Source organism: Sciurus vulgaris (assembly GCF_902686455.1).
Source record: "Sciurus vulgaris genome assembly, chromosome: 8".
Lineage (NCBI taxonomy): Eukaryota > Metazoa > Chordata > Mammalia > Rodentia > Sciuridae > Sciurus > Sciurus vulgaris.
In genome coordinates, this window is record NC_136468.1 from 36,749,835 (window position 1) to 36,769,322 (window position 19,488).

Consider the following 19,488-nt stretch of genomic DNA (forward strand, 5'->3'; position numbering starts at 1 on the left):
TCTAAGCCACATGATTCTCACGAGAAGGAAATGGACTAAAAATGGGTGTGATTGTGCAGAGTACACTACTCAGACACAAACAGACAATGTGACTTGGGGCCACCTCAGCATCACATCCCTGGAGTTCTACTAACGTTCATAATGTTGATAGATTCGAAAGGGCTTATTCTGCGTGTTCTTGACTTCCTGATCTTCGTCACAGGACGTACTGGTAACTGGCAACGGGGGCAATCCCTTCCACACCCAAGATAAACATGTTCCTCTGACAAATAGGGTCCTGAGAGTTGGCACAGAAGAAAGGGGAAGGAGACAAGGAAGAAAGAACTTGTCTCTACTGTACACACCCACTTAAAAAAACTAAAGGTAAATGCTTATACTTAAGGTGTAAAGCTTATGAGATAGGAATTTGCTCATGTACTAAAGATACACTGCTTCTTCTAAAATTTTAAGCTTCATCTAAAAGTTAACTTTCACCTCCTCAGGGTAGTCTTTGGTGCCTGAACCACCAAATCCAGATATCCTTCTCATCTGTACTCAAGGATGTTTCTTTCCTTCACAGCCCATTTCATAAATTATCATGGTATATTTGTTTACTGATGCTACTGATGGTTTACCTGTCCTCTCCTCTAGTCTACCCGCTTCATACACACAAGAGCTATGTCCAGCTGGCTCATCACAGTAACGTTGGCAGGGTTAGGTACCCAAAAAAGCTGTTGGATTTCTTGTTGAATCTTGGTTTTGTGAATAAATCCTTCCTTCTGTCTCTTGCTGAAAACGATGATTGCAGTATTTGGTCATTTTATGCACACTAAATAACAAGGTTAGGCTTCTAGCACTTAGTTTAAACTAATAAGACGAAAGAACAAGAACATAATGTAATTAGCTTAAAATAAATGGAAAATACTGCACATTTTATTGTCAAGATCATTTTTAGAGATATTCATTTTTGCTATTGACTGCCACTGCATTAGTGCTTGTAATCTGCTTAGTGCATTAGCACTAAATACTATTGATTCACTTGGAGCTAACAGACCAATTTAATCTTTGCATTTTCCTTGTTTCCTGAGCATCACTTCACCTATAGTTTGGTTAGTAGGCTGGTTGCTAGATGTCAAGTGTTAATCAGATATCTTAAATTTTTAAAATGTCATTAGAAAATTTAATATACAGACTTACACTTCTCTGGTACCCAAGACACAAATTCTAGCTAATCATGACTAATCTATATATTCTGAGATGACAACTTGGCAAACTTAATTTTCATAAAATCAGCTCTAGAAAAGAATGCTTTACACACCAAAAATGACCTTAATTCACCCCTTTTACCTGTGGCATGATTTGAAGTTTCATCTACCGTTTTAATGTTCTCTAATTGACAAACATTTTGGAGATTTGCCCAGACAACTAAAGTCAGATGTTAGTCTGAATTTGCAATGCATCCTTTTCTTTCATAGTCATAATATTCATAAACCATTTCCCCCCATGTGTAAACATCAAGAACAATTACAGCAACTTTTATCCTAGATTAACACACACTTTTTGAACCTTTTTCTTTCCTCTCAATGAAGGACTGGAGAATATTTCTGGATTATCTGTTGATAGATACACTTTATCAGCTCCAATGTTAGCCTAGGTCTAGGGTGAACCCTTCCCCAAGGCAGAGCCTGGCTTTTAGAATAGGAAGTCAACATTTCTCAGCCAGTAATTCATATGCAAATGAACCTGCCTAGAACATTTTAGTTAGAAAAACTATATAATTAGCAGACTGGAATGTATCCAGGATCCTAGAATCACTTACCATATTTGCTATTTAAAAAAAAAAAAAAATCAAGGGAGTTTTAATGACTTCAAGAGTAGCTGAGCCTTTGGTTTCATTTCCCTGATAAATGAGCACTTTACAGCCCTTCCTGGACCCGGGATATGTGACTTACTGCACATATCTGGGCACTTAGTCATTCTGGACTCTACGTGCCACCAGTATCTATGTCAATCCATGGATAAGCAATGGAAGAAATTCCTGGTGGGTCTTCTATCCAAATTCTGACAGATACTCATTTTTCTTATTAGAGTGAGGAGATAAGAATACAGGGTGGAATGGACACTGATAAGATGGAAGTCTGAAGTTAAGGATGTAACACCCAAAATCTGAAATATTATGCTGAGAAAAAAATCCCATTATTACTCAAGCAAGGTAACATCCTTATCAAAATGCAGGATCCTGCATATGTCCAGAAAACTCTAATCATGGAGTACAGAATGAAAGTATCATGTATCAGTGCTATGGCTTCAATGTTTTATCAACATTTGGGCTTTTCAAAAATCAGGATTCCTTCCTCTTGCATGAACTTCTAATTGTTTGCTGCATCAATTTTACCAGAAGAATCTCCATGTCGAAATCAAGAGTTAAATCAAACACAGCTCATTCCACTTCCTTTAAAAGACATTAAGAGAATAAAGACAATCTAAAATGCAAGTGGCATAGTTAATTCTTAATCACCCACACCAAAGGGAGAGACTATGAATCAACATAATCCACAGGTAAACCCTACCTACATTTTTCTTGGGAGAGTTTCAGCTTGAACTATTCTGTTGCCTTTTTTTTTTTTTTTTTTTTTAATTTTTTTTTTAGTTGTAGATGGACACAATACCTTTATTTTGTTTTATTCATTTTATGTGGTGCTGAGGATTGAACCCAGTGCCTCACCCGTAGGAGGCAAGCACTCTACCACTGAGCCATGATCCCAGCCCCTGTTCTGTTGCTTTTAACTCATAAAAATATCATGTCTTTGCTTTTTCATCTTTCCTGGGGTAGACCTATAAATGGGTCATGAAATGGTTTAAAGAGGGGGTTAGCAGGAGGAAGGGAAAAGGCTAATGGGCTCATCCTGTAACTGTTTTCTAACACCCCCAGGCCAGGTGTTACAAAATTCTGGAAAGGCACTAATTTTCAATGTCTCTTAATAAAATAATAAAAAATGTCATTTTTAACAAGGAGAATTCAAATAAATTAGGAAGCAGCGACTCCCTTAGACTGGTGGAGAATAGTCTAGAAAAGGAAATCAAGTGAAAAATTAATAAATTTCTACTGAGATTTTCTTTTTTTTACCCAGCAATTCAACTTCTAGGAATTTATCCAATACATATTCAATTAATATATTCAATACATGCATTTATTTCCTTTAATATTTGTATGATAGTCATATATCAACAAATGGATGTTGAAAGTACTCAGGGAGCCATCTAATACCAAAAGCAAGAAACTGGTTGCATAAGTGAAAATACAGTTTCAAAGAAGAATACACTTAACTGTCAAAAGAATGGAAGATATCTTTATAAGATAATACAAAGCTGGGTGCAGTAGCACACACCTGTAATCCCAGCAGCTAGGGAGGCTGAGGCAGGAGGACGGAGAGTTCAAAGCCAGCCTGCAAAAGCGAGGCACTAAGAAACTCAGTGAGACCCTGTCTCTATATAAAATACAAAATAGGGCTGGGGATATGGCTTAGTGGTCAAGTGCCTCTGAGTTCAATCCCTGGTTATCCACCCCCAAAACAGATAAAAAAAAAAAAAAATTCCAAGTTATAATATAAAAAAAAAAAATTAAGGTGCAGAAGATTTATATAGCAAGCTACTACTAGTATTTAAAAAGGGTGATAGAGACTGAGACACACATAAGTTTAAAAACATATAAAATCCTTATATTGTGAGGGTTTTCTTTCTTGCAAATTTTGCTTTGATAGCAATTACATTTGGCATATGGCCAAGATATTTGGTGTTTAGGTTTGGAGGATGGACTATCTAACATCAAGAATGAAGAATCCTCAATAATACTTTTTCATATAGGATTGCTTTTATTTCAGAGCACAAGAAGTTAAAAAAAAAAAAAAAAACTTTTGTAATTTGGCTTCACATTTTTCATCCCTAATACAAAATTCATTCTCTTGAGAGCTAGCTTGTTTAAATAAGCATGTCAACCCAGTATAATTACCTGGATATTATTTGTAACACTGACTTCCACACTCATAGTTAAAATGGTGTGAGAGATTATAGATATATGGCCTATAGTTATAAATCTTTGTTTATTTTATTAAATATTATGAGACATGCCCTGAGGATGACAGATCAATAATGGTCCTTGTGGTTTCCTGATGGAAGGCTGCAATTATTTTCTTCCATTACAACTTAAATGTAACTCAATTTAACTCATCTATCATCTTTATAATAGTAATAAAGAAACATCACTGTATGTTTAGCTTTCTGCCTATTCCTAATATTCCTTGTTTGCATTTTGTTTTGATTTTTGTTCTCATTCAAAATTGTCCTAATCACTTTGCTTTCTTTGATGGCTCTGAGCAGTGACCCTTTAACTCTGGCACTCGGAACGGAGATGGAAAATTACTACCTTAAGTTTCCTTTATTTTGGGAAGCAGTTGGCTACTCTTTGAATCTGAGTATAAATGATATTTAAAAACAAGGAAGCTTAACACAAACAACCTATGAAGCTGATTTTTTTTTCTAAAGCTGTATTATCTGTAAAAAACTTCCCATGCAAAGTATGATCTTAGTCATACAAAGTATAACTTATAGTACATAAGCATAATACAGTGGTTAGAATTTTAAGTCAGGATAAGAAGCAGAACTTAGCTTTTTATCCTTACTAAAATACAATTTTGATTGAATTGTTCTCTCCACCCTCTGTGTCCTTAAGCCACCACCTCCCCTCACCCTTTTGGTTTTGTTTTTAAATATTAAATCTTAAGAGGCATTAACAAATTGAGCATTACGGAGGTGGGTCACTGTGTGACCCATGAGCAATGGAACCAGAAGGTGACTCTTCCAGAAAACAGAATAAGCATTTGAATATGCTTTACTTTATACAAGTATTCCTTCCAACAATAGCTGCTATTTTACTACATCCAAGGACTAAGGACTTTTTACAGGCATTATGCATTTGTCTACACAAGAGTTCCACACAAAGGAAGATGGGTTCAGAGTGTGTAAACAATGCTCTCGTGGCCATCCCAGGTAGAAAATGATGGGGTACAGACTTGAACCCACACCTCTGCCTTGCATTAGGCCATGCTGACTCCCAGAAGCCTAAATTTATGGTCATTTTATTGTGCCAGGTATTTTATATACCATATCCCAAATTTGCACAAGACCCTATGAAGTAGGTATTGTTATCTGCATCTTACAACTCAGAGCTGGGCTCTAGAAGTTAAGTAATGTGGCAAAAGTCATAGGGTAGGGTAGGTATGTGATAAGCCAGGACTTAACCAGGTGTGTTTGGCACCAGATGTTACATTTTCCCTGATCAGTTGCATTGGTAATTAAGATGACCCAGAAGTTGGTGCCCTAGATATCGCTACATGTTTACTTTAGTTCTTTCGAATGCTTACATATAGAGCAAAACTCTGATAATGGAAATGCAAGAAAAATAATATGTTACAATTTTATTTCAAGAACCCTTCTTATTTTAATTTAGATTAAAAATCTTTTCAAAATGCATCATTCTACATCTCTTAGTAAATATGCTATAACTTAGGGAATAGGATCTTTGCTGAGTTGGGGATTTAAAACAAATTGTAATTCAATATTGATTCTCATTTGCAGGACAGGAGGTGATGTGTACTGATTCTGTTTTTTTCCTGGGCTTGTCATGTACATAAATCCTTTATATGTGACTGTTGGACATTCTAGTTAATATTAAGCAAATTAACAGAATTTGTTTTGCTTTGTTGTGTTCTTGCCCTGGTGCTGGGGATCAAACCCAGGGACTTGCACATACAGAGCAAGTGGTCTACCACTGAACTACACCTCTGGCTCTTAACTGAATTTCTAAAACTGTTGATCCCCAAATAGAAGATTTGGGGTTTTTTTACTCTTCAAATTTGGGTCTTTACAAAGACTTCATATTATAAAGGCATTTTTCAATGCTACTTTGAATAATAATGTGCTATTTAGTAAATATGCAACTTCAATCAATGCTAATCTAGGATTTTATAGACAGTCACTGATGGATGAGTAAAAAAGGCAGTATAGAAATGTAGTGCTGATTTAGTAGTTTTTGTATTGTATATTCTCATAGTTCTCAATTATGGGAAGCACTGTAAACAAACCCTTCAAGAATTACTTTCAAAAGCAACATAGAAAATGTTTATCTTATGGGACTTAAGAATATATTCTTAGAAAACAACTGACATAATTGACAGGACAGGTATCCCATCAATGGCCACCTGTAGCTTGAGATGAGTCCCCTGAAACAATATCACGGTGGAGACAAAAAGTTTTGAAGTGCAAATAATTTACAGGTGAAATGATCTGGGAATTATAAGATGACTCAAAAGAGGGCTTCTGTCATAGATATAAGATGGGTGTGAAATGGGTGTGAAATGAGAAGGCCCTGCCCTGGAACTCATCCATGATCCTGGGATAGAAACACAGTTTGAACATGGCAGAAGGCTCAAGAAGGGCCAGAAAAACTCTCTAATGGCTGTGCTTTCATCAGAGACACAGCTTCCTTAAGCTGGTCCACAGAGCACACGCATAGGTGTATGACAGATACACGTATGTATCTTCATGTATGTGTTTAATAACAAACTATAATATGGTTGCCTATCCACCACACTTCTCCCCAAAATAATAATCAGTTCCAAGAAATCATTAGAAGGGTTATCTGATAACTAGTCGAGTTAATCTGCCAAGACCTAATGGAGTGATCTTACTGCTTAGACACTTCCTAAACAGGTTCGATCTTGTAAATCATTTTGTTTTTGTGTGATGCATGACTCTTGTTGCCTTCATTTTAAGATAGAGCTGGGAAATGATCATATGCTGATGATTGCAACACTCTGAGGTCTTTCTGTGAACCAGTTATATGAAAACAGAGAATGTCTACAGTCTCAGTCTCAGAAGAATTTTGAATTTTAGTAACCAGAGAAGGTAAACAGGCAAATAAATAGAGGAGGTTTGAAGTATTTGTCTTTATGGAATTGGGCCAGTGCAAAAGTTGGCTTCCCTTGTAAGAAGACTATGTTGGCACGTTCCACCTCGTTTCCCACAAGAAATTTTGTGATGGGAATGATAATGGTTTCAGGTGTGGCTAGTGCATCTTGGGCATATTTCCTGGGCAATAAAACTGACCTGAATTTCATTAGATAATCCCACCCTATTCCTGTTGAGACATGAAAAATGTCCAAGGGGTAGGCTAAAGTTCAGATGAGTTCTGAGAATTTCTAGAATTAATAAGTACTTTCACATCTGGGGACTGAAAAGTACAAAATAAAACAATAAGATAACATATCACTATTCTCTTGTAAAATCAAGTCCCATTTTAATTTAAGATTTGAATAGCAACATCATATGCTGTAGAAGCCCTGAAGGAACTTTTTAAACTTGTGTTTCTGAAGTAGCTTATTGGATGCAGGAAAAGTGTGTTTTCTCTGTAATGCTGCTAATAGTACACTTTTATTTCCTAACCCCATGTTTCCAAAAGTCCTTTTGCTTCCTTTCATCCTTTTGTATTTTCTAGTGAAGAAAAGAGGGCAGCCTCATGAGGAATCCCATTGCTTCTTACAGTCAGCAACACATACTAAACAAGTGCAGGGGAAATAAGTTTCAGTTGGGATGTATATGCACACTATGCATAATGGTAAACTTCGGAGGGGAGACGAGGGAAGTTTTTTCTTTATTTCACCAAAAGATGAATTGACTGTCTCAGAAGTGTTTTCTAAGTTTCATAAAAAGTCAACTAGAGTTTTCATCTAGGGAAGTATCCCAGACATTTCAGCAAAGGTCAACCAGATGTCTCTGAATTCATATGCCCTTGATATGCCTCAGCATATTATGTACTTTCTTTTATCAAGGACATAGTTAATGCTCTTCTCATGGCAATTATCACCTTCATTTCTCAGGGTAAGTGAGACACATGTTTTTAAAGTCCAATTTTGGACAAGATATATTATTTGTTCAATTATGATCATATTGATCATGGTCATTATGTTTAAAGGCACAGTCAGGCCCATATAAGCAAATCTGAATTCAGTACAAGAATGCCCAAGGCCACAATGGATGTCCAGGTTGGTGCTCTTCCTCTAGCATCAAGTGATCAAATGACCAGCAAGAAAAATCTCCAGGTATAGATGTTAGGTTTTACTATATTTAAATCAAAGCACCAAGACTCTCCTTAACACTTCCTGTGAAAATACCATTTCAAAATGATCATCAATGAAAAGAAAGTGTTGCAGACATGCAATTTGCAAGTGTGAAAAATATTTTTGTTTTCATTATCACACTAACTTCTTAAGATACAATTTTAGCTGTAAATCAAGATTCAACTTCCTGATTTTCTTGGAAAAAATAATTTGGATAAAAATCATTTACCAAGCACAGAAAGCCCTCAAGAACCTTTCCTAGACTGACATTCTGCTTTATACATCAGGATTTATATAAGGGAAATTTGTGCGACTTACCCTATTAAAACAGTGCTCATGATTGGGTCCATAAAAATGCTGGAGACATCTCACATTGTTTTTGTTGACGATCTTATTGAAGTATTCATTGACATATTTGATAGGGAAGGCACAGACAGCTGATCGATTCATTGGTTCAGCAGAATCTGGCTTACTCTGTGCGAACACCCCATAGAGAATGTCATCATTTAGGTTGGCGCCTATTTGCTTAGCAAGATGGGCCCCCGGCTTACTGACATATGCAGCTTGAAGGATATTAAATACTTCCTCCCTCGTGGATCTCTTTCTTCTCTTTTCCGTGAGAATACACTCCAGAGGCATTTCCATGTAGGAATGCAATCCAGAGTCCATGGAACAGAACCTGATTATTCTGGTGTGAAAAGTCTGAGCATTCAGAGTTTCCCTCTGGACCGTCAGAAAGTAAATAAAATGATTGCTTTCGAAGGCGTGGACATACTTAATGGGATAAGAATCTCGGAACTCAGGCAAAACATCTATATAGGACTGATCTGTCAAGAACTTAAAGCCATCTTGTGTTTCCTTTAGCCTTCTCACCGATATTGAATGCAATGAATGATCTGGAAGGTAAGAAGAATTTATTGTATTGCCCACAAAGAAGTTGACGAACCTCTCCTTTTCAGAGAGGAGGACTTTGGCTCCCAGGGCGCTCACCACACAGTCAGGACACTGCCCCGGTTCTTCATCTGCTTGTGGGGAGAACATGCAGTGGACCTCCCGCTGTATATCAGCAGTATTATGGGGTGGAAGGACGTGTCGCTGGCAGGTCCCTCGGTTGACGCTGCCGCAGCTAATGAGTTGGTCATCATAGTATGTGTCCACGAGCAGGGCCATGTTGACATTATCTTTCCAAACACCCCCTGACAAATTGGCTTTGCTGCTGCAGTCCTGACATGGAAGACAATCCGGGTGTTCCAGCACAGGCCCAGTCTTGTACTCTGCCACCTTCTGAAGGTCCTTCTCATTTAAGACATAAATGTAGTTAGTGGCACCGAGGTAAATGTGATGCTCATGTAGAATGACATTCTGGATGGGCGTTTCTGCGGTGAAGTTGGGAAGCTGATAGTTCACGTTCACATTCATCTCGGACTTTGCTAGTGCCTCTTTACACTCCCCATTGCTTCTCTGCACCCAGGTGAACAGCAGCACAAGGAGGCCAGGTGCAAGCACAGCGGGGACCTTCATCTTGTGAAGCTGATCTGCCAAAACACGTTCAAGGCGAGAAGCCGTTTAGTTGTCATTAGAAACAGAGAAGAAAAAACTGAAAACAAAACAAAAAAACTATCTCAGCTAAACTCTTTGAAATGACACTTCCTAACTGGAAATCGTACATAGAATGAAAACAAAAACTCGAGCTAGCAGCACATAAAGATGCATTGTGAGGTTGGACATGACTCCACATAGTTTAATTTTGGAAGTCGAGCCATGAACGAGTAATTTTAGAGAACCATTATGCGATGCAAACAATGTTCTGTATTAAAGTCCACACAGCGACTAAGTAAGACTCATTCAGCAGTGAAATAAGAAACACAGCATATTTCTTTCTTAACTCCTTGCTAGTTGTTTAATGTGGTTTCCTATCTGTGGCTAATGACTAGGTTGATATTTAAACTTTCTTGGGTAGTCAAGTAAAGGAACTGTGGTTCAGATTCATTTATTCTAGAAATCACAGCAGGCATTGTTTCCTTGGGAGCATGTAGAATTACTAGGCTAAATTTAGCTTCCTTTTGGAAGAAAACAATCATAAATTCTAGAAGCAATATGATCACATGCTGTTTATAGGATCTGGTGTGCAGAGGAAAGGTATGGTTAAAATTTGGCTATAGTTAACCTATTGTTTCAGACGAACAAATGCTTAATGTAAGATCACTGGGAACATAAAAGCAGCAGGCTGAAATTGTATAAAATAAAATGGAATCTTCAGAGCTAAAGTTCTAGAATTATTTCTCAGGGAAAAACAGCATATTGTTCATTACCAAGTCAAAAAGCTATTTAGTAAGAACATTTTTTTAACATTCCATTGTATGCACATGGACAATATTTCTACCAGGAAGCATGATTGGATTGGTTTCTCAGATTTTAAAGACTTAGGTCTAGGCATGTGAGTTCTACTTGCAACAGCTAGAGGCAGGGTAGTACATTGGAAGGGAGAGACCTTAGAATGGAAGAAACTAAACAGCTATTACCTTTCTTAACGAGCATCATTCTGACAGGACAAAGGGAACCTCTAAAAAGGTACTAGACTACTATGCCAAAGACTAATCTTGGGTCTATAAAACCCCAACAGAATTAACTGAGCAACTGCTATGTGTGTAGCTCTGTGCTTGTATTATGGGAAATGGAACATGGTCCCTGACCTTCAGTGAATCTAAAAATTAGTTAAGCAGTAACATACACATGCTGATAATTACACTACATGGTATTATAATGTCCCACATAGCACGAAGCAAAAGCTGCAAACACTTAGGAGAAGGATTATGAGAAATGGGAACAAATTCATTATATTGTGAGGTCCAGCAGAACAAAGACAACATCTGCTTGGCTCATTACTATATCCCAAATATCTGGTACAGAGCCTGGAACACCACTGATGTTAAATATATGTTGAATAAATGAGCAAATGAAAATTAAGCAAATAAGTTCAAAGGCATGTAACAGGTAAGGGTAGTAGTCAGAACTTGAATCCACATCTTTCTGACTCCAAAATAAAAATTACTTTTATTCTTCTAAATTTCTAAGAATCAGGGCTATCATTAAGAGGTAATAGAAAGCTACCAAAGGGATTTGAGCTGGAAAGTTGTAAGAACGTTTGACTCTAGGAAGACTGATCTGGAGGCAAGGGGTTTAGAGCAGAGAGAAATGTGCAATAGGTGACCAGTTGACTGGCCATTATTAGGCATGATTAAAGAATAAGGGTCGGACCAATGTGGTGGCCCAAAGAATAGAAGGAAGAGATGATTGAGAGACATATCAGAATAAATAAGATTGGACACCTAACTGGGTAGAGTACAAAAGAGAAGGCAAAGATGACTGGCAGTCATCTGGGCAAAAGTGGAACAAGTTATAAAACTAAGGTAGTCAGCAATAGGAAGTTAGGCTAAAGATACGGATTTTAAACGTGTTAAATTTGATATGCTAGTGGGAAATGAGTCAGTGTTCTACTACAGGAATGACTAGTAGGTTTCGCATTATTCATCAGGAGGCAGCTGCCTGGAATAAATAAATAATGAAAGTTTTAAACAGACAGAGCATGTGTGCCAAGGACTAGAGGTGGAAAATGAAAAGGATTCTGAGAGAAGCTGTCCTTACTGGGAAAGGGGCTTGACTTGGAGGGACAACATGTTTGGGGTGAGACAGAGGCAAGTGGAAGCATGAGAGCCAGGTATTTGCCTTTGCTGCACCAGAAGGAATGAACAATACTAAATTGATCTTGGTGGACTAGTTGGGACCCTTGTTAGAACAGAAAGAAATTTTGCACATGTTTGCATACAGGTGATGGTTAAAACCAAGAATGGGTATATTCATAAAGGGACTAGGTTCAAAAAGAGTCATTAAATGAACTAAACCTTGGGAAAAACCCAATTCACATTAATGAAGGAGTCAAGAAAGGTTAAGGTCTTACAGACATGGAAAGCCAAAATTGCACATTGTCACAGAAGCTGTGTAAAGGTCTCAGGAAAGAGAATATGGTCCATGTGGAAGCTCTTTGTTGATTTTAAAAGAGTAATTTTAATGGATTTAATAGTTGTGTGCAAGGGAATGTGTGACAAGGAAGTAGAATGTTTGTCAAAGGAAAAACAAGCAGAAGCCATTAATGGGGTCAAGTGGAGTTTATTCCAAAATTGTAGGAAAGTCATATGCTTATTTGTAGGACTTCCCTTTGTTCTACTAATGTTGGTTTGGTGTCTGTGTCTTCCCCATGAAGCTCCCAGTCACTTGGTGGAGGCAATGGGTTAAAAGTTATGGAAATGCATGGGAAGATTGAAATCCAGACAGGAGATGACACTAGAGCTGAGTGTTCAAGGAAGATACAGAGGGAAAGTTTCTAGTGGGCAGAGCAGTTTGTGCAAAGACACAGAGGTAGTGGAGAGCATATGGTAAGGGCAAGAGAGTAGCAGGTAGTTGAGCCTGGAGAACTGGGGACCAGAGACAAACGAGAGAGAAAATTGTTGGAGCAATATTCTGAAAGAGAAAAGGAGGCCCTCCCATGGTCACTAGAACATAAGAGAAGTCACTCTTTCTGAGAGAGCAGGAGAGGATGAGTAGTCAGATGAAAATACAGGGACACCAAGGGACAGGAGATATGACTTCAATATTTTAAAAATAAATCAGTACATGATCGTTTGCTGAAAGCAATGGACACAAAGGAGAGACTAGTGACTTCAGGGTGGAGGAAGAGGTTTAGGGTAACTACAGCAGGGCATACAAACCATGGTCAGGAAAGAATAAATAAAATAATAGCTTTATGGGTTCCTTTAAGATAAGACATGATGCACTGTGACTTCCTCTTCACATTCATGAAAGATGCACAAGTCAAAGACACAACGTCCTTTAGTGTCCAAGCAAGGGATTCTGATTGAGGACACAGGTTCTGAAGAACAAGCAAAGCTAGAAAACTGCAATTGGGTAAGAGAGCAAAGCAAAATTTCAGTAAGGTAAACAACTGGAATGTAAATAAAAATAACTGTAGCATGCAGAGAGCGCTTACCCCATGCCAGGCATTCTGCTAAACCCTCTGATTTACTCTTCAAAAACACCCATGAAGAAGGAAGTATTCTCATCCTCATCTTGTGGGTGAGCAAACTTGTCAGAAGTCATAGTTGGATCCAGGATTCAATTCCATCTAACAGGGAGGAATCCATCCCTCTTAAATGCCTCTTAGCTGAAGCAGCTTCCTGAGCTCTCAGGGAAGCACGCTGGATGGAACAGAGGGCAGATGGTCCGTGGCACTCTCATTCAGTTCTTCCCTCTCCAGATCTGGGCCTTCAGTCCACTCGCCCACCTTCTAGTCCCAGGGTCCAATATTCTCACAAGATTGCTTTTTTTTTTTTTTTTTTTTTTTGTGGTGCTGGGAATTGAACCCAGGGCCTTGTACATGTGCGTCAAGCCCTCTACCAACTGAGCTATATCCCCAGCCCAAGATTGTTTTTAAAAATCAAAAAGGGATTTCATCCATTATAAAATGTAGGGAGTTGTACGTGCTATTTTTTCTATATAATTGGTTTGAAAGGTGCTAGACAATTTTTGGTACTGGTGAGGAAAGTAAAGAAGAGAAGAAAAGGAGGATTGGGGACAAGTTGTTCTCTTAGGAGTATGTTAGGTGAAAAGTTAAACGTTCTCAATATGGTATATGTCAGTATATCTCTCAAAATTAGGAACATTAACCTAATAAATAATTGGTTACCATATTTTCTCTAGAAAATACAATAAAAGAAAATAAATGAACTATTACTGCCAAAAGGAAGAAAAACAACATATGACCAATTTGCATGTGAGTTGTTAACCATTAATACAGCACAGAATGTGAATGACTTTTTTCTTTAGGCTTTTTAAAGGAATTTGAAAATGAAGTTTAGAAAAATAATCTGAGATATCACATTAAAGTATGTTTTAAAAATAAGATTCATATCTTAAGGTTGATACATAAGTCACTTACTGTACTAAGCCTCAATTAGCTAGAATCCAGGTGGAAGTACTAGACTTTTTGTTATCTCACTTGGTGAGAAGGCAAAGCCTTAGTAAACCAGCAAGAAAGAAGGATTCTTTTGAGGAAAATAACCTTTCAGAAAACACACTGGAGGTTGTACCCTGTTCTCCTACACCTTCTTTTCATTCTCTCATAGCAAACAATGATGCCATTTTTCATACTGAGAAAGGAAAGGTTAAAATTACTTACCTTAATTAAAGAAAAAAAGTAGGATTGGGGCCCATTATCAACAACAGGGATTTTATTTAAAATATGGGTTCTGTTAAAACTTCTGATATGAGAAAACTTAATCACCTAAAATGCTCCATTTTTTTTGACCATTTTGTTAATTAAGACCCTTTCTTACAAGCAAAGGTATGTGTTGGTCAGATCAGAACTCTAGGAAATGTTTGTGTCCTTCCTAAGGGTGGAGGAAGACTTAATTTGTTGCGGAGCTAGGTACTCTGATGACATTGACAGTTCATTGAGTGATAGCTGAGGAGTCAAGGGCAGACTCTGGAGTCAGGTTGCAGGGTTTGAATCCCATTATGTGGCCTTGGTAACTGAGCCTCCATTTCCTCTTCTGGGATAAAAATATGACTATGGTACCTTCCTCCCTTGTGAGATTATTCTGTGGATTCAATGAGTTCATGCATGGAAACCACTAAGAATAATGCCCGACACACAGTAGGTCAACAAATGTTCTCTAGTATTACTGTCTATTCATTCCTTCAACAAACACTGCTGAGCATCTAAAATGTGCAGAATGTGGAAGAAACAAAGATGAATAAATTCCTTTCCAATTGTCCATGAGACCACAAACACACCACAGTTTAAATTCAATGTGGGAAGGCCTCTGCAGCAAACTTAACCAAGCTAGGGGAGTTAGGTGAGCTTTCTAGTCAATCATAGTCCTTTTCTCTTAATGCATTCACAATCTTGAAGTGAAGCACTGGGAAAAAATGTAGTTGCAGCAGTGAAGCTAATTAGTTGTAAGACCCAAAGCACAATTTCTGGCATCATTTGCTTTCTAATTTGCAAAACGATGGTGCTGAACTAGTCATCTGCTTAAGTTCCTTTGAACTGGATCATGACAACTACTTTGTGCATCTCTTCCCAACTCATGTGTTATAGTTTGGATCTGGACTCTCCCCCAAAGTCTCATGTATTGAAGGCTTGGTCCCCAGTGCAGTAAGGTTCAGATATGGGGCTTTTGGGAAGTGATTAGACCACGAGGGCCTGAACTCATCAGTGGATTAATCCATTGGGAGGTGGTGGAAACATAGGTGGTGGGGCACGTTTGGAGGATGTAGGTCATCATGGGGGGCATGCCCTGGAAGGGTATTTCTTGTACCACGTCCCTTCCTTTCTCTCTTGGTTTCTCATTCTGCTTCCCGGCTGACTTGAGCTGAGCAGCCTGCCTCTGCCATGACCTTCTACCATGATGTTCTGCCCAAAGTAATGGAGTTGGCTGACTATGGACTGAAACCTCTGAAATCATGAGCCAGACACATGAACCAAAATAAACCTTTCCTCTCTTAAGTTGATTTTCTCAGGTATTTGTCACAGCAATGAAAGACTGAGTAACTCATCATATTTTAGTGACATCATCTTAGTAGCTTGAAATCAGCCATGGTGGGAAAATCCACACCACAGAAACTGACAAACACCACAAATCAGGACTTTTTTTTTTCTCCCCTAAAAGGATGACTTTGAAGTATTTACCAGCATTTCTGGGTTCAACTAATGAACATCAAAGTATCCTCCAACTCTAATAATTTTCATCTTTGAGACTATTTCTCTACAATCACATGTTATTCCAGTGCTGTCCGCTTGGTTATATCACCTTCTCTTCCCCATTTATGTGCCAGATCTGGCTGTGCAAGCAATTTTAATATTTATATTGGTAATGACTTCAGAAATACATTCACCTTATATATTTTTGTCTTGATACACTTATTTCTGTGATGTGCCTGAATCAAGCTTTCAACACAGAATGTCTTTTTGCTGTTTCTGCTTGTCTTTTTTTTTCTACTTTCTTTCTGAAATAGTACTAGCCATTTAACCAACTTCGAATTCTTTACTAAACAGAACATGTAAAGATGATTCAAACAGACTGACTAATTCATTCTCTTAAAATGTTGTGCGCATATCAGGTGAAACTGAATCACTCGTAAAACATTCTTTTATTTCTTTTCAGTTGATAGTTAAAATAATCTCACTGACAAAACATTTCCTGGGAGTGATCATCTCAATGGCACCCTGGCCATTAAACTTTTGGCATTTAGGAGTATTTCCTTTTACAAAGACTGCTCTGTAAGCTATGAATTTCAGCAGAACCTAACCCTCAAACCAGTCACTTAACAATCTGCCATCTAGCTCCTTGTAGTTTTCTCATTAAACTAGCTTACCTTGGTCTGTTCATTCCCCGGAAATCTAGTGCTGCATGTAATACACTAAGTACTTCATTGAGGAGCTACTGGTGCCTATCACTACTTTCATTGTCATTTTCATCATCCATAAAAACATGGGGCAAAGGAGATGTATGTTATATCTGAGTACTGATTCCCCAGGAGAAAACACAGCATAAGGAAAGAAAATTTTTAAGAGGGAGACTTTCAAAATTTTGATGGAAGTAATTTACTTGCTTTAGAAATTGATTTTTTAAGAAACCATAGTATATAACTATGTAGAAAGCACTTTATAGCTTATAAGACACTGTCAGTTCCATCTTCTCTTCTAATCATTTTAAGGTGAGCATTAGTCTTATGCTTTCAGATGACAAAACTGAGGTTCAAAGAGGATAAAATATTAGCTAAAATGTACTAAACATGCAATCCAGGTCTTCTCATTATTTCTAATTTTTTAAAAATATATGAGGATTATTTGAACTGTTTCAATTATTTGCATTTCCTGGAAACAGTTTTATTCAAAAGGCACAGTATTTTAGTGGATGTCTATTTTTATCTGCCCATCACTATCTCTTCTACTGGCAACTCTTTTGAAAACCCTTCATCCCCTGTCTAGGGTACTGTCAATCAATCACATGGCCTACTTCCAACCACAGGGTAACCTTGCAAATCAGGCTCACCTTTCAATGAGCTCTATTCTCTTGACGCTTCTAGATAGGGGTGAACACATGACCAAAGCAAGGCCAACCAGTTTAATTTGGGGGATTTAGTATGGATACTGAGAGGACCTCTCTCCATCAGAGATCACAAGCAGAAAAGATGATGTGACCTTGGAGAGTCTGGTGTCTGTCTTTGCCACTCTGTGAGGAAAGTCTGCCTGAGCATGAAACTGATGCAACCAGCAGGAGGGCCAGACATGGAGAAAGTCAGGCTCTTGATGCTATTGTTTGAGCATCTATATCCTATCATGTCTTAAGCTAATGGGAGCCAGTAAACTTTCTTCTTCTTTCTTTTTTATCAACAGTTTCACAATGATTCCATTATTCTGTGCTTCTCAAAAAGTCCTGGGCAAACAATATCAGGAGAAAATACTACAAACTTGAGAGTTTAAACACAAAATTGAGTGTGTAAAAGCAACTTAATGTAAAATATTCAAGGAATTGGGACAAAGGTGGTTTCTTTGCTTACTTGAAAAATGTTTCACTTCGCTCTTGGAACCTATCAGCTAAGATTTCTGAGGTGGCATACTGATCTTTTCCTACTATATAATTTCAAAGTCTTCTACAATATTTATATCACATAATCTCAAGATGAAAATAATGTATCTAAGTGAAGAGTCAAGATATAAAAAGTGGAAAATATTTCAATACTGCTCTTAAGTGTATAAAACAGATTTATGATGATGGAAAAGAAAAATGGCTGAGGCTCCATAATAAGGAAATTGCAGCCATAAAAACAGTCATGGCTAAATCTCCAGGAATATTTGCCAGAGTGAAATCCTAAGGAAAATTTCTAGCTCTCTCTGCATTTATATTATTTCCATTAGCTTTAAAAATGGGACCATAAAAACAAAGTTATAGAAACACAGATTCCAATAGGAGAGTTCTGATGACATTTAAAGTACTGTATGTATAAATACTCATTAGTTTTGAAGTCATATTACATTATATCGCCTGCTATTAATCAGATATGTGTAAGCACCTATGACATGCCATGCACTAGTCTAGATACTGAGAATTTCTGCTTCCAAAGAGTGCATAGGCCATTGATTTAGAGAAAGTAGGATAAACTGTGCTCTAAATCTAGCCTAAACTGAAAAGTGAATGTTACGACAGCTTTGCTCAGAAAGCAAATATTAAAACATGTTTTGCTGAATGCGTGATTACCCCTAAAGATTTAACACTATTATGATCATCAAAAGAGCTTAAGTTGACTTTAGAAAGATAGAACAATATTTTGTTTCAAAAATTCTTTTGAATGCAACCAGGCAGTATCTTGATAACGATTTCTAACAGTGAGTCAAGGGCACAAAGGAATCTTCAGGACTTTGGCACGTCCACATTAAATGATCCAAAACCTATGAGCTAAACAACATGTTTCATAACATTCTCCCTAAAGCTCACAAGAAAGTGGGGCTTCAGGGTGAAATGTGAGTCTGGGCCTTGCCATTTTCATATCCTCTGGGTCTAAAAGTCAGTTTCTTTTTGTTTTGTTTTTTTTTGTTTTTTTGTGCACACTTTGTGGGCTGGCCAAGAGGTTAGAGATAAATTACGAGACCCTGGCATTCCATTTCTTCAGCACATCCTGGCATTTGATAAACACAGCTTCTATGTATCCTAAGTTGTGTTTTAGCCAGTTTTTACCTGCCCTCAACAAAAATGAGGAAGTGGGCCAGGGCCCAGGTGAGACCACTCCACACACCTGCTGACTGCTTCTTCACCTTCCTGCTCCTACTGACAGTTAAAATAGCGTCACTTGCCATTTCCCACCCCTTGGCCATATTGTGGTTTTCCTGTTTAGGCTCTTGAAGTCCTTAAGTTGTCCTTCAAGATGAGACAGGCCACAGTGAGGGCCTCCCATACTGAGGAAGGAAAATGAGTAGGAACCATTATTTTATCATCCCCACAGAGATTCAGGAAGAAAGATGCCAGAGGCCCCAGGAAATCTGAAATCTGAATTTCAGACAAACACTGAATTTTTTTTTTAGTTTAAGAAAGTACCCTAAATGTATTTTACAGGGCAGTCCTACTTGTACATAATCAGAGAACAATAAGGACATAATCATTTTTTTCCCCAACAGAACTCAGATTGAAAAGATTTGGGTAAAACTTATTTATCTTTGGGGTAGAACAGCTTTTTAAGATTTCTGTAGCACATATATATCACAAACAACATATAATTT

General features: G+C 37.7%; 1 protein-coding gene across 1 annotated transcript in view; it reads right to left on the bottom strand.

Annotated features, from left to right (window-relative positions):
- MET (MET proto-oncogene, receptor tyrosine kinase) overlaps positions 1–19,488 on the bottom strand; it is a 110,827-nt gene that overhangs the window by 72,888 nt on the left and 18,451 nt on the right. Inside the window, exon 2 of the mRNA XM_079150518.1 lies at positions 8,472–9,688. Within this exon, the coding sequence (XP_079006644.1) occupies positions 8,472–9,674 (1,203 nt within the window). The 5' untranslated portion in view covers positions 9,675–9,688. The remainder of the gene's footprint in view (positions 1–8,471; positions 9,689–19,488) is intronic.